This window comes from Phalacrocorax carbo, chromosome 13, assembly GCF_963921805.1.
Source record: "Phalacrocorax carbo chromosome 13, bPhaCar2.1, whole genome shotgun sequence".
Taxonomy (NCBI): domain Eukaryota; kingdom Metazoa; phylum Chordata; class Aves; order Suliformes; family Phalacrocoracidae; genus Phalacrocorax; species Phalacrocorax carbo.
Genome location: NC_087525.1, coordinates 4,214,559 through 4,229,954, shown reverse-complemented (window position 1 = coordinate 4,229,954; position 15,396 = coordinate 4,214,559). Strand labels below are relative to the sequence as shown.

At 43.2% G+C, this 15,396-nt stretch overlaps 2 protein-coding genes across 2 annotated transcripts; both read right to left on the bottom strand.

The window, feature by feature from the left end:
* Positions 1-1,548: 1,548 nt before the first annotated feature.
* DNAJC9 (DnaJ heat shock protein family (Hsp40) member C9) lies at positions 1,549-4,768 on the bottom strand. Its single transcript, XM_064464586.1, has 5 exons — positions 4,540-4,768; positions 4,287-4,427; positions 3,805-4,059; positions 2,974-3,057; positions 1,549-2,213 (listed from the first exon to the last, which is right to left on the bottom strand). The coding sequence occupies exons 1-5, from the start codon at positions 4,717-4,719 to the stop codon at positions 2,094-2,096; spliced, it is 780 nt and encodes a 259-aa protein (XP_064320656.1). The 5' UTR covers positions 4,720-4,768; the 3' UTR covers positions 1,549-2,093.
* A 757-nt stretch (positions 4,769-5,525) lies between these two features.
* TFAM (transcription factor A, mitochondrial) lies at positions 5,526-13,732 on the bottom strand. The gene is made up of 7 exons (XM_064464584.1): positions 13,594-13,732; positions 13,341-13,471; positions 11,279-11,349; positions 9,875-10,024; positions 8,361-8,456; positions 7,279-7,335; positions 5,526-6,307 (listed from the first exon to the last, which is right to left on the bottom strand). The coding sequence occupies exons 1-7, from the start codon at positions 13,659-13,661 to the stop codon at positions 6,089-6,091; spliced, it is 792 nt and encodes a 263-aa protein (XP_064320654.1). The 5' UTR covers positions 13,662-13,732; the 3' UTR covers positions 5,526-6,088.
* Between the last annotated feature and the right edge of the window lie 1,664 nt (positions 13,733-15,396).

The window sequence follows — 15,396 nt, the reverse complement described above, 5'->3', positions numbered from 1 at the left end:
TTTCCTTATTAATATTTTCCAAGCTACAACCCATATGGGGAAAAACTTGTCATTATTCTTTATGAAGTGGCTCCTACCTCCCCGCTCTAAGACGTGCAATCTAGCAACTGTTCGTGGTACCTGCAGAACAGCTAGTAATCTTTAATCCATATTGAAGTTATTGAATCCAGTTGATCCAAGCATGCTCTAATGAAAAAGAAGGGGAAAAGGGAGGAAAGCGGGACTGCAGTGTAACTGGGTTAACTTTCCTCTGCACTTCTAGGGGGGGGAAAAGCTCTGGTCTCAACCTAAATCTCTTAAGTTTGCACAGAGATAGATTGATGCTAAAGAGAGGCCTCTAGTCGCTAAACCCTTTCAAAATAGTTTCTCTTACCAGTTAAGACTACTGCAACATTGTACAGTGTGTCATTTATTTACCTCAAGCTAACTAGAGAGAAGCATCCCGTTTATATTGCTGCCATTCCTCAGGGACCGAGTTAGTGTTCTGTAGCCCTAGTGCGTAAGAATTACAAAATTATACAAATAAACTTCAACAGATAACTAGTAACATAGCGTAGTATTTTATAGCCTAGAGGAGTCAGTGTGTTAAAAAAGTGAAAGCTACCTCATTAAAAGGTATTTTTTCATTTTGGTACAAATGGCTGGCCCCAAAGACTTCTCCTGGGCTGTTAAATATCTATTTTATATAGTAAAAGTTCAAGTCACGTGTTATGCAACGTAATGACATGCTGCACTCCCAGAATGAGGATAATTTTTGAAAGCAGCCAAGTGCAAAGGGACAGCGTTACCATTCTACCTCCAGCTTCCCCCAAAAGCGCCATTAGTCAGTTCCTGAACTGCTCTCGCTGAAGCAATGAGGATCTGCAACTCAAACATCAGCGTTCACCTTGTGGCTCATAAGCTTTTGAAAAGTGATCCACAAAATCGAGCCAGCCTCATTTCTTTGAGCTACAGCAAGTTGAAACCTAGTTACCCTTCAAATTCACACCCTGGACACTGCATCGAGGGGGTTAAACACAGCTAAAGTAAAAACCTTCAAGTATTTGCACATCTTACAGAAGTACTTCACTTCTGAAGCAAGAGAAGCGTTGACAGACAAAACGAAGTAGCTGATGACTACCGTCCTGCAACAGACTTGACTGCGATGCTGTTGAAATAACTGGCAGTACATTTCCAAGCTTTGGAATGCCTTGTCACAGGACACGACGAGTCCCAGAAATACACAGGACTGACTCTGCTCTGTGGATTTTTAAGCCTATTATCTTGGTATCTTAAGAGAATTTCTGCACAGTCACACGCGAGGTGCGGCCTCCTATTTTCTCCTGAGGCACCTAATGCAGCCAAAGGCCAAACAGTAGGCAGCCCTTTTGTCTAACAAAGCATCACCAGCTCTGATGCCACAAATACTGACAGAGCTGTATTTGCAGCTGCTCTAGAAGCACATTGTATTTACTTGGCTTACACCAGTCGGAAGCGTCAATGGGATCAGTTTGTTTTGAGCAGTTATAAAGGCAACGTAGAGGGCTGGGGAAGCAACATAGCAGAGAGTTCTGCAAAAACTTCTCATTTATTAAATCTGCAATTTTCCAAAGTATGTTTATAAAAACCAGTGGAGTATCTGAACCTCCCCCCGTCGAGTTGAAGTGCAAAGACCTTTAAAAACAGGAGAAGGCTTGTTACAAAAGAACCATGCAAATAGCAAACAGCTAAGGCTTCCAACTCAGAAGCCAGAGGGACGAGTGCTGAAGATTCTCCAAGGTGTGGGATTAAACTGTTGTACTGAAAACCCATAGGTGTTCGGAAGGAAGGTGCCTCCACGCAAGTTTAATGAACACACTGCCGTCCCAAACATCACACAGCTTCCTTACTGTAACCAAACTTTTAGTCAAGAGTCTGGTTGATACGAACTGAAGAGCACGCGCAGGACTTTAAACAGTAGCACCAGAAAGCTATGTCTGCCTTGCTCTGTATTGTACCTCCCCGTCACAGCAAGTTGATGCACACACATTCCAGTAGTCCAGAAAAACTGAAATTCTCCTAAATCCACTTTTTCAGTACAAAATCATACCCGATATTTCACCCTACACAGTTCTTTATTTCTTTCCTTTCTTGGCTGCAGTCTTCTTTCCTCCTTTTTTTGCATTATTCCCGTATTTTGCTTCCAGTTGGGCCAAAAAGTTATCCATTTCCTTTTCTCGATCTTTATTTCTGCTCTGGAGGAGGAAAAAAAACAACAAACCAAACCCAAAAAACTTTTACTACTTCGCAATACAGATTATTCTCTTGAAGTTCGAGAGTTACATTAAGTCTTGGAACAGGTTAAACAGGGAATACAAGCTACAGGAGGTATAGTACTGTCAAGCAAAAGCCTGCTTTTATACTCTATGCTCTATATCTAACTTCCAGAAGTATATGGACAGAGGTCAAGAGTGGCTATAAAAAAAAACACATGACATAGGGCTAGGAAAAACAAAGCAATTTCTAGTTTAGACTCAAAACTCTATTACAATTTGAGGAATGAGTAAGCATGAACATTCTAGGAAGCACACTGGACAGTAAGAAAGAAGAAATAGAAAACATTCTGAAAAACAGAACGTAAACGGTATGTTTCTTTCCTCGTTCCCCAAGATAAAGAGCAAAATAGTAAGACCTATCAATTTCTGTGTCCTCATGGAATCCCTCAGAAAGAAGCAATCATTAACACTCCCTTGTCTAACTGCCTAAAACTAGCAGCTAAATATTTTGATTGTGTATGCAGGAAGAATAAGCATATTAGAATAACTTTGTTAATTTTTAAAGAGACACAGGTAATAAAATCCACACCATACTCTTATTACATAGTTACCATTAAGGTCAGATTTTAACCTCAGGAACTCAGAAGAGTTGCAAGGATCCAAAATATGAAGATGCTCAGGGAAAACAGAATTATAAGCCTGTATCTGTTGAAGATCATGATATTACTAAGAGCCTTACCTGAATCAGTGCTTTCAAGTCATCTTCTCCACCGAGGCCCAGTTCATCTTTAGTCTTTTCCGCCTCTCTAGCTTCTTTTTCTGCCTAAAAATAGCAAACTAGTTTTTTTAAAACGTATTTTGCACATTATTTGACAAAGTCTTACAGTAGTTACCAAACCCTTTATTTTGCATCTGTATATAAATAGCTGCAAGGAAACACAAACAGCTTCCAAGTCTGGCCACCGATGAAAGATCGAAGAGAAAGCCCACTCTGGTTCTGCAGCGTAGCAGGGTGGCACAGTTTTTTGCTGTTTCATAACGCTGAACGTGACGAGATGTTCCCATCCCTGTTCCCTGCACCCACGCTTTTTTTGTCTTAGCAGCTACTTAATTTTCTTACGTTGGAGAAAGATTACTGTGATGCACATATATCATACTGGACAGTGTCCAAACACACCAAGCGGGTTGGAGAAGAGGTCCACTTAGTCCGGAACGTTATTTCACACTTGCCAAAAGACAAGCGTAATGTATTTCTGCACCACGTACACTTCTTAACTCCAGCAGCTCACGGCTTTGTAAATAAAGGCAGGGACATGCTAAATTGTAATAAGCCTTTGTGTATAATAACAAAATAAAGAAGTAATAGACAATAGCCTATTACAACTCAAAAGCGTTTCACAGCAATATGGGGGGTGGATAACACAGGTGCCTAAATGTGAAAGTTAAAGATACTGAGCAAGATCTGTAACCCAGCAATCCTGTGGCAAACATTTGTCTTATGAACAGTTTCATTTATTTCTACCAAGGGAGATTAAAAGCTTCCCTTTGGTCCCTGATTGATATAACCTACCCGCCTTTTTCTTGCCATCATTTTCTGCTTAGACTCTTTTACAAAACCTTTGTAGGATGGGACTTCTCCAGAGTCAATGGCTTTTTCTATTATTTTCCGTATTCTTGATTCATCTGTATAGTCCACACACAACACAGACTCCATTATTCTGTCCATGTCACCCTCAAAATCCATGTACGCTGCTTTAATATCAGCTAGCTCTTCTTCTGAATCTTTGTAGCTCTTTTCAAAGTCTTCAATATCCTTGACCGTGATCTGAAGCAAAGAGGTGGACACTTCTTAAGGTACAGGATTTTTTCACCAGAAGGATTTAAGAAACAGCAAGAAAAAAAAAAACCCCAGTGTTTTACACAGAGCTCATAGGGGAGACACGGCTACAGGCGTGAAGCAGCGGGCGTCCCCTTCTCGGGGGGCTCGCCGTCCCGCCGAGGGGAGCCCCGCAGGGCCCCGCCACCGCTCCCCAGCCCCGGCCCGGCCCTCACCTTCTTGAAGAGCAGCCGCCAGTACTCCTGCCAGTCCCGCTCGCCCCTCAGCGCCTCGCCCTCCTCGTCCACCGTGCCCTGCTCATCGTACACGGCGCGCTGCTCCGCGTCGCTCAGGACGGCGTACGCCTTGCCCAGGATCTGCGGGGACACGGGGGCCGGCCCGTCAGTCGGTCAGTCACGGGGCCGGTCAGGGAGCCGGCCGCTCCGTCAGGGGCCGCCGCCCGCCCTCTCTCGTCCGTCCCGCGCTCACCTGGAACCGCCGCGTCGCCTCCTCCTTGTCCTCGGGCTGGGCGCGGTCGGGGTGTACGCGGAGCGAGGCGCGGTGGTAGCCGCGGCGGATCTCATCGGGCGAGGCCTGCCGGCGGACGCCCAGGACGCGGTAGAGGTCGGGGGAGCCGAAGGCGGCCTCGCACTGCTCCAGCAGCCCCATCCCGCCCGGGCCACCCGCCCCGCGCGCGCCAACCGCCGCCGCGCCCGCCCTCCTCTCGCGAGAGCTGGGCGCGGCGAGCGAGGCGCATGCGCGGCGCGGGGCGCTGGGGGCCCGGCGGCGGGCCGCGCTGTGAGGGAAGGGCGGGGATTAACCCCAACCTCCCCGAGCCGCTGCGGCTGCCAGCGGGAGCGGGGCCCAGCGACGAGCCTGGGATCAAGGAGCTGGGCACACGCCTGTGTGGGGCTTCGACCGGCCTGGCGCCCCACACAGGCGTGGGGAAGCAGCCGCAGCGGCGTGGGCTCGCCCCGCTCCCTCAGGGACGTGCTGGGAACCCGCTTCCGAGCGGGAGCATCCCCGGGAGCCTGCGAGCCCTGTGCCTGCCCTGCAAACGGCAGGCAGGAGCGCTCGGATACCGCTGCCGTCAGTGAATTTAAACAAACACACACAAAATAAATAATAAAAAAAAAAAGGCAAGGGGCTCTTACTTGGCTTTCTGCTTCCTACTGGTAAACGAGCTTTGTAGGTCACGCGGTTATCGCAGGCTGGATGAAATCTGACTACTGAAAAAGCTTGCCTTCCTTCTAAAAATACAGATCCTCCAAAATACCTGTGAGACTGCTGTTAGAACACACAGACCCCAGGGAAAAAAAAAAAACCAAGCTGCTCTTAAAAATACCTGTATTTATTACATGAAAACGCAGAGTTCTAACAGTTCACCCATCTTTTCCTTCCAGGCTATCCCAAATGCGACCACAGGAAGGCAAAAGCGTTTGCACATATCCAAACACCACCATGGAATAAAAGTTCAGTAAAGATATGTTTATACGAAACTCATAAGGTCTTTAATTAAATGCAACATAAGTGGTATACACAGACTGAGACGTACAAAAAGACAGATGAATAAAATAAAAGTTAGTATTTTACATTTCTTGTGCCTTTTGTTGAAATGTAGAACATTTCACTACCAATACCATGGAGGGAATAAAACACAGCAGCTTTGACTCAGATTTCAGCTCTTATTTACAGAATTGTAGATGGTAACATAGTAGAATATTCTTGCTTTCATAAAAAATACCTTATAAAAGCTAGTTGGTATCTACCATTACTGGAGAGCTCTGCTGATGTGAGTATCACTATTCACAGCTTGATTAACCGGTTACTGTCGTACATTCAGGCTACACCTGCAGTGATTATTTCAGTCAGTTCCGAGGGACACCAAATCCCCTCTTTACCAGATAGGCTTTTCTACTTCTCCAACGGGCCCTTTATGGGTTTTCCAAATTTCAGTGCTAATGCTGACGGCAGCATTAACACAGCAGGATAAAGACATGACAACCAAAGGGCAATAAATATAAAATACTTAACCATTTTATTCTTCCGATTTTTTCAACTTTAATTTTGCCTTTTTTTCACGCGAGAAAGCTTTGGCTGTTTCAGATTCCTCTGCAGTTTCAGCAGTTTTCTTTTTTGGCCTTTGGTTTTTGGAACGTATCAGGTCTTCACGTCCGAGTTCAAGCATTTTTGCCTCCCACGACTTCATTTCATTCTCGTACCGAACCTTATCATCTTCAGCAAGCTGCAGGTATGGCTGGAAGAAAATTAGGTATCAGCAGTCAGGGAAGGAGCTGCGTCAGGATAACCGCCACGTTACATCCTCCCCTTTGATACAAACGTGACTCACTACAAGACCTGCACAGCGCGCATCCCAGGCGTTCACTTTCGCCTCCAGAAAATTCAAAAAGACATAAAACTTGCACAAAAATACAAAACCTTAGCACTGAATTATGGTTATGTCAACAGACGACCGTTCCAGAAGAGGAAGTTTATTCAGCATTACTACTAACAGCCAAGGCTTTTTATCTGAGTACAAGTTTGAGAGAGCTGGCTTATGCAAACAACAGGAAAAGGTGTTTCTGCACAACTATTTCAACCCCCTTTTCTACAGAAGAAACATGAACCTAGCGCATGTTCCAAGTACACATTAAAAACAATCTGGAAGAAGGCTATTCAGGAGCAAGGACAGTAAGGTATGGAATACTTGAAAATTGGGAGGTTTAGATTAGGTTCCAGTACAGCACCACTCCCATTTTCATGAGAAAGCTGGACCAAAACTACCCCCAAGACAACAAAGGTTAATAAATTACTGTGCGCACGTCACTCGTAGATTTCTGTTGCTTTTACCTGGCAAAAGTCTTTCCACGAGCAGCAAATTACTATGCTGGCATTTAAAAATATTATAGATTATTAGAAAAAAAAAAATCAACTTGTTGCAAATTATTCCACCTTCCCCCCCAGATGCCACTCAGTGCCCATTTCCAGGCATGCAGAACTTCCATCCCATCCTACTCACTCACATTTCATCAACACTGTAAAGGAAATGGTCACTACTGGAATAAAAGTAATGACTATCTTTTTCAAGATGCATAAATACAATTTCAGAGTATTTTCCTTAGTATTATATTTTGAACAGCTGAGTTCAAGATTTTGTATGCATTAGTCTCGACTCAAGCTTGCCATTTTCCGATTAGATCAGAGCCTCATCAAAATCCACTGACATACCTGCTTTTGGGAACTGGACAGTTTTTGCCATGTATCAAATAATTGCTTCAGCTTTGCCTACAGGATATAGAATAGGCAATACATTAGGATTATTTTAACAGCAGGCTGGCCACAGAGGGTTACAGACGAATGCCACAGTAGTGAAAGCCAAGTACAAACCAACATAAAAAAGCAGGAAGGCACACAGGCTTAGTACCCCACCCTCTTAACATAGGTAAATAATAAATAGACCACACAAGTTGCTGGGCATCATCTGAGCCACATTTACAGACAATATAAGCGTGAAGCCGCAAACACAGGCACACCAAACAGCTGAGCTGACTAACAGCAACATGACTACACCTCACCCCGCATATTGGTTTCATTTAAACTAAGCCCTACCTTAAGCCAAGCCCACCCAAGTATTAACCACGTCCACAAGCAGCTTAGTACCGCTTCAGGAGTATTTTGCCATGTGTGTGTCAAACCGGGCCTCAGTTGACTGGAGCTGCCTGCCTTGTACAGAGAAAACTGAGGAACAAACTATTTCCGCCATCCTGATTTACTGACTAAATGCACAGGCTAAGGAACGTATTAGGCATACAGGGAGGTCTCCAGTGCCTCAGGTGCTGTAATCCACCAGCACCACATAAATCACCCTGAAGTGCAGTTTGGTGCATAACTTGTGACTTTGCTGAGGAACCCTTGCACGTTCTTTAACACCGACTGTGTACAGCAGGTACGATAACCACTACTATAGAAGTGGTAGCAGACCAAACACAACCATTTGAAAAACTAATGTATTTCTACACCAAAACAAAGAAAACTAGAATTCTCTCCTTACAGAAGGAACAGATGAAGCCTGTAACACTGAAGTGCAGAAAATAGTGCAAATATTTTAAGTCTGTATATCCACACAGCAGTTTATATAGGACATGCCACCAGCGGTACGGCCAGATCTCTGCAGCCTTAAAAAAAATAACCTAAGCAAAGCGAAATCTAGATACTGAACTATTGAATAGTTTCTCTGAAAGTGACAGGACCCAAACCAGATTTTCTGAACACAACAGGTCTATTTTAAAGAACAATCTTTCCTGGCTTACCACAGGTGAAAGTCCCTTGCTTTCTTGAAAGTTTTCTGACACAAAAATGTTGAAGCCACTACGAGGTCTTTTAGGTTTTCCAAGCACAGTCAATTCCTTTAAAAACAACAAGAAAAGTTATTCAATCTACCGAGCATGCATTTTTCCAAAACTAAACTTACCATTTGTCTTTATATGTTACACAAAAAACAGACTCAAATTCATTTTTTGGTGTTTTATTCTGTAAACTGGACTGCATGCCAAGATGCTCCAACACTTGTCAAGACTAATGGTAAACTAAATTAAGAAAAGCTAACAACTTAAATTTTCACAGACACAAAAAGAAGCATTTAAAACTGATGCCCACTTCAGCTACATCTTCCAGAAACTTAAGACTGTTACTAAGCTCTACTCAGTAAGAAAGTCTTGACACATTTTCGATTCTCTTCATAAGGCTTTGGTCTCTGGTGTGAAATAGTCAACGCTTGCAGAGAGGAGGGCAGACACCTAACTGTGGGAGGTGAGAAGGTGGAACAGAACCACAGGTTTCCAGGGAAACAGAACTAGGTTTCTGCTATCAGAACATTCTGCCTACAGGAATGACGGTGAGGGGGGAAGTACAGCAAGTTACAGATGCAATTACACTTGTTTTCCCCAGCCTTAAGGCATTCCTGCTGCAGCCTGGGTCTGCAAATTACCATCTGCTTAGGTGTTGGGTATGCCAGCTAAATTCCCTGTGGTGTCATACTCTAAAAAAGGACCAGTGGAATCATTTGGATTAAAAACTTCCTCTAAGCAGGATTGGTCTTTTAAACCAAATTAATTTCACTTTTGCCAATTAGGGCAACATCACACCAGCAGCTTAATTCACAGAATAATAAGCAATAAGCAACCCTTTCAACTGATTTTGCTACTGGACAGCCCGTAATATTGTACCTTTACAGATGGTTTTGTCTGTCAAGATTTATAAACCAGCTAAAAGGGAATTGGGAAGAGGATCGGTACGAGTAAGTCAATAAAGGATGCTAACAGCTGCGCCTCTATGCAGGCCTAATTCAACACAGCAGCTACACAGGTAGCAGAGTGCCAGTGTCAAAGAAGGGAAGGAAACAAAGCTATTCCAAACAGCTACTACCTTGTAGGGGCCACTGAAGGAACAGATACAAGGCCTTTGTGAAAAGCTATTTCTGGATGTCTTCCCAGCCAAAGGAAGTGTTACTGGCTCAGATGTCTTTTATTAGCTCTCATTCCTCAGGCAGCTTTAAGAATAGGAAAAAAAAAAAAAGCACAGAGCAGCTACCTGTGAGCACAAAGGTATGTGCTAGTTCTGGTCTTCAAGCACAGGAAAGCCACTAAAATAACTGCTAACACCAGCAATTATTTTAGCCCATGGGTTTTTTTTTGGGTTTTGTTTTGGGTCTGTGGTTTTGGTTGTTTTTTTTTATTCTCAGAGTCGCCTTTATATTTCTAAACATGCTCTGCATACTAGACAAATAGACTGGAGAGAAAAGAAATCTGAACTTCAAAATACTTACTCTTTTTGCCCTGAACGATCTTCTTTTTGCCAGCCGTTTTCTCCTTTCTTCTTTCAGAGCCACAGCCTGCGCTGGAGTTAGCTGCGCTTTATATGCGGCCAACTGCTCTTCGTATCTTTGCCAGTCTGTCTTTCTAGCTTCCTCATAAACCTACAACACAAATGATCACTGGCCTTGAACAGATGCTTTCAGTCAGAAACACTTGACCGTTAAACAAGTTAACACTTCTAACCTACTAATAAAAAAGATATAGACTACCCTCTGGAACATAAGATTTTAAAAGTAAAGCAGCAATTTCAGATCTGTCTGATCAGCAGAATGGATTCAGAAGAACTCAGATTCAAAACCTGCGCTCCTCCCGTGAATTATCTTAGTTCATCTGGTAACATCAGATGAATCTTCAGAAGCAGCTCAAAGCAATAACAATCTTCCATACAAGAAGGAAAAGCTGAAGCTTGGCTTAACTGATTACTCTTGAAGTGCGTACACCTGTTGCAGCACACAAGTGCTCCAGTCATCAAACACGTGATTCCTACAGCAGCCAATACTATGTACAGAAGCATCATAAAATCATGGCCTTGGTACCAGGGCACCAAGAAGAGCTGATCCAGGCTACCATGTGTCCAGGTAGACCTGAAAAATCACCATCCTTTTCTCTGTCTCAGACATACAAATGAAAAGGCATATTTTATACTAATGTATATAGAGCCAGAAGTCCAGAAAGGATGTAAGAGCCCTTCAGTGCTACTGAACAAAGATATTACTTGAGCTAGAAAACTGCAGTTAGTTCCTAACTGGATCTAATCGCTAACTGCCATCAAGGAAGAACAATCATTACTTTGCTATAAATGGACTTCTATTCTGCAATGATTAGCAACTCACAGAGTTGTTTTTCACATTATCCCTTGAAACTGCCACTCTTACAGAAACTTCACTACCTGTGACAAAAAATAAGTTATTAGGCAAAACTTAAAGAAAGTTATCTGTAAATTAAGTCTCTGGTCACTACCTAATCTGTAGGAAAAAAAAGTTGATCCTTTCATCAAAACTGAGTGAGGCTTCACCTAGCTTGTGCATAGGAAAGGAGAACTTTACAATACTTGATCTGCCTCACTTGTTTCTCTAGCAACAGATTAAAAATACTAAAAGTAATGTCATGTGTAGAAGTATCAAAGTATCTTCCCCTGAGTATTTCAAAGCTCCCAATTCTCTTCAGAATTGTTTTTATGCCCAAACCTTTGCACACAAGTGCTTTTTTGTTGTTTAAAAAACCAAAGCAAAACCCCCAAACAATAAAAAACCACAACACAAAAAAAAAACCAACACAGAGGACACCAAGCCAAGAAAAACAACCACTAAGACTTTATAGAGGTCAAAGTACACAGGGCAAAGACACAAACATACCTGCTTCTGGGATGCTGGTAACTCCTTCCAAGCACCTGCTATTTTTTTAACCAGCTCCATGTTGCTCATTTCTGTACATTAAAATTAGAAAGCAAGAAAATAAAGATCAATATCGTACCTTTAGTAAGGTGCCTCAATGTTTCCCAAGGAAAGCTGTCACTAGTACCTTTTTCCTGTAAAAATGTATTTTCCTCCTTTCATAAAACTCACTTAAGTTATTGTGGCAGTGAAAAGGAACCATAATATTTGGGCGGGGCGGGGAAGAGTACCTGCTCTTGGGTCCAAACTTGAATGAAACATGCAGTTATAAACCAAACCAGCATTTCAAGACAGACAGCTATGATCACTCCACACCAGTTTCATTTTTTTTCTTTTGAGTTGGATCCTTTTCTAAATAATGCAGGACAGTCTGAACTTCGGGGTGGGGGGGGGGGGGACAGGGAAGAAACCAAAAGTAAATTTCCAGTTCTCAGTTTTTTCGCAAAAAGAATCTGCTGGATTCTCCAAAGCAAGTGTAATGTGACCATATCCACATGATACAACACACATGCTTGATCTTTATTAAAACAAAGTCCTTTACTTACAATATTATTCAACATAAGTAAGGTTAAAGAAAAGTAATTTCCTTCTCCCACAAACAAAATTACAGTGACTTGAATCTGCTTTGGTTTTCAGGTGACTGCCTTTGACTCTGGCCCTTGCACTATGGTCATTTGATGATGTTTCCAGCCAGACCTGAATTTGTGAATGGGGGGGGGGGGGGGGGGGTTGTGTGTACACAACCACTAAACAACTACGGTGGTAGAAAGAGGACACAAGCTTTTCTTTTCTTGAAAAATCCTTTACTGGCTATCCCTCTGCTTCACAGTAAAAGAAAAAGTAGATCTTCGTCTCTCCCACCTCAGATGTAAAGTTCACCCATCTCAAGAGTGGAAAAGCAGAACTAAGCTCTTACCAGTAACCTGACTTCCACAATTGTGGAAAAACAAGACGTGGGGAGTTTTTAGTCCAAGTATACCAGTCTTAAAACTTTTGAAAATACGATGCTTTGCCAATGGTAAAAGAAAACAAATAAATTATCAGGTTATTTTTGAACATTCCTTCTATTAGAACAAGAAAGCCCAAAATTCTTAGTTTGCATATGAGATACAGCACATTTATTGTGGATTATTTGAATTTTAGAAACATGTGGAAGACACTGGCGTGGCACATAACTACAATAAGCTCTCCAAGTTCAGTCCTCAACCTTTCCGACTGTTGAACTCTCAAACTACTGAGCAAAACAGGGTGTCAAATGGTTTTCCCTACTTAAATTTACCTGGTGACTTGCCCGATACAACCACAGTCCTTTAAAAATTTTAACATTCCTTTGAACAGTATTTTTAAAAGCAGCACAGCTTTCAATTTTGCTGCTCTCTGACAAGAATAATGATAGCACTGCTTATAAATGAAGCTTTTGATAATAAAACATTCACTGAGAAACATTTTCCTCTAAATACATATACTTTTTCTCCCATATACACTAAGGCAAACTGGTACATGCAGTCTTTAAATTACTAGGCGTCAAAATAAAAACAGAGCTTGTATCAACAATAGTGTACTTCAAATACATACAGGTTTAAAAATAACGGAAGAACACGCATCGCTGTTAACATGTACTGCCCAAGCGAGCCCTTTCTTCAAACGTTTTTGAAGTTACACACAAGCGTTCACTTTTTCTGAGTTATTAAGCACGCTAACACACGCGGAGGCAGTAAGTATGGCAATACCGAGTTTCACTTGTGACGTGCCACAGGTAAAGAGATGGTTTGGGTCTCCCGAAATCCGGGTAACGTACTTTAGCTACTTCAGGACGTTTAGTTTGACAGGACACCACTTTGTTCCAGTTTTCTTTTTAAGTGACACAATTTGGAGGGAAAACAGCGGTACGTATCTACCGTGACGGCAGCTTTACAGCAAAGCCTCCGGCAGACCTGACGCGTTCAGGCCCTTTTGCATTTCCAAAAGCAAACGACGGCCAGCCGCGCCCCCTCCGGCGCCTCCTGCCCTTCAGACCGCGTACCTGGATTCCTCTGCCGAAAAGCAGAATGGTTTTCCTTCAGGAAACGGAAATAGGCCGACAGGGGCCGCTTCGGGCGCTCATCCGAGCTGATCCCCCTGCACAGGCACTTCTCGGCCGCGCCGCCGCTGCTCCTGCACACAACGGCACCGCCGGTTACCGCCGCCCGGCCCCACGGGACGCCCCGGCCTCGGCCTCACCGAGGAGGCGTGTCCCCCCCCCGCCCCGGAGCCCCCGCCCCGCCGACCGCCCGCACCTGAGGAGCCGCTGGGCACCGGTGAAGAGGGCCGCGGCCCGGCCCCGCAGCGACAGCGCCGCCGCCATGTCGCCCTCCCTCAGCCCGCCGCGCCTGCGCACGGAGGGGCTGTGCCGCCGCCGCACGGCACGCCGGGAGAGCGAGGCGAGGGGTGTGGCTAGCGGCGGGGCGGGGCGATGCAGAGGGCACGCCCCCTCACAGGCCCGCGGCCTTCCAGCGGGGAAAAAAAAAGGGTGCGGAGATAATGATTTTTTTCCCTCATTTTTCTCTCATTTACATGTTGAAATTTTTCTCCGTCGCAGTAAACACCACAGAACGGAGCAACTTTTCAGCTGTAGCTTCCTCTCCGCACCTTAAAATAGCACATGCTGTAAAAAGCATTTTAGCTCCATAAATGAAATCTGACCAACTCCTTGAAAGAATGACCTTTACATATTTAGCATTTTAGACTCTTTATTGTCATATAGTAATTTGTTAGGACTAGTTTTAGACATAGCATTTTAGACTTCTGCTTTTGAAATGCTAGGAAAAGCATGAGAATCAAAAACTTACTGTCAACGCCCCTGAAACCCCCCCTTCACAAGACAGAATTATTGTTTCAGTGCATAAATAGGCTGTACACAGAACACCTTACTCATTTTTGTCTTTGGTTTTTTTTCTTTTATCATCCTGCTGGTCTTGCCCTGCGATGGAAAGTCACTGTTGCCTGTATGGCGCACAGCAGAACAAAGTACCAGCTGAAGGACAAGTGTTTTCAAACCATCCCTAATACAAAGAAAATTACTATTCCGAGATGCAAGTCAAACTTCCCATTCCACACAGTTCACTATGGATATTGCAAACATTTAAATAACTTCTAGTACAAACGTATTGCTACTGATCTAGAAGTAAAAGCTCTGGGAACATATTCCGATGGTCAAAGTTTTCTACCACCATTTTAGCGATAAGTATAAACAGCGGCTTTGCCTTCCAAGCTGCAGTGGCCTGGTTCAAGTATAATGAGGCATGCATTTTGTAACAAAAATCCCTACATTTATTCATCCTAGAATCTGAAATGAACAAGGCTATTCTAAGATCAATAGAGCCACTCTCCATCAAGCTTTTTTTTTTTTTTTCTTCAAAAAAGTCATCACAGATAAAACTGTAGCACAGAAGCAATGTTTTCCCATACGTGACCAACTTATGGCATTTGAGTCAGTAAGCATAAAGAGAACAACATTCCACTGGCAAGAATAAAAGCTTCTCTGTGCACGCTTCCCACCCACAACCCAAATTCCAGTTTGGCATTCATTACAGATAAAAAACCCCCACAATATTTTTTGTAGTCTTAAAAATGTATTTTATGATCACAAATTTCCCAACTGCAAATCACTTCTCTTTCATGTGCAAGGTACAGAGAAAAACATCAGTCACGCATTTTCATTTTCAGATACGCAAGAAGAATGTACAGTAGGAAATCAAAATTGTTTTGCTTTTAATCTACTCCAGCACTTCTGGCTTTCCACATACAGCCTGAAGCAACTGCAGTGCCAGTTAATGGACAAGGTAGCTTCAAGGGTGAGAAGTTTACTGGAACATTCTGATATTGCAAATACACCACCTAAACTGAGGTGTTTGATGTTCAAACATTTGTGGTTATTTCCTCCATAAATGAATATAGATGCAACGTGTCATTAAACTAGTTGAAATCCTATACGAAAACAATGAGCACAGCATGCTAAATAAATTAGGCTGAAGCTAGCATCGAAGTTAATTGCAACAGTTCTAAGTAGTACACAATGCATGGCTTTATCTTCCCTTTTC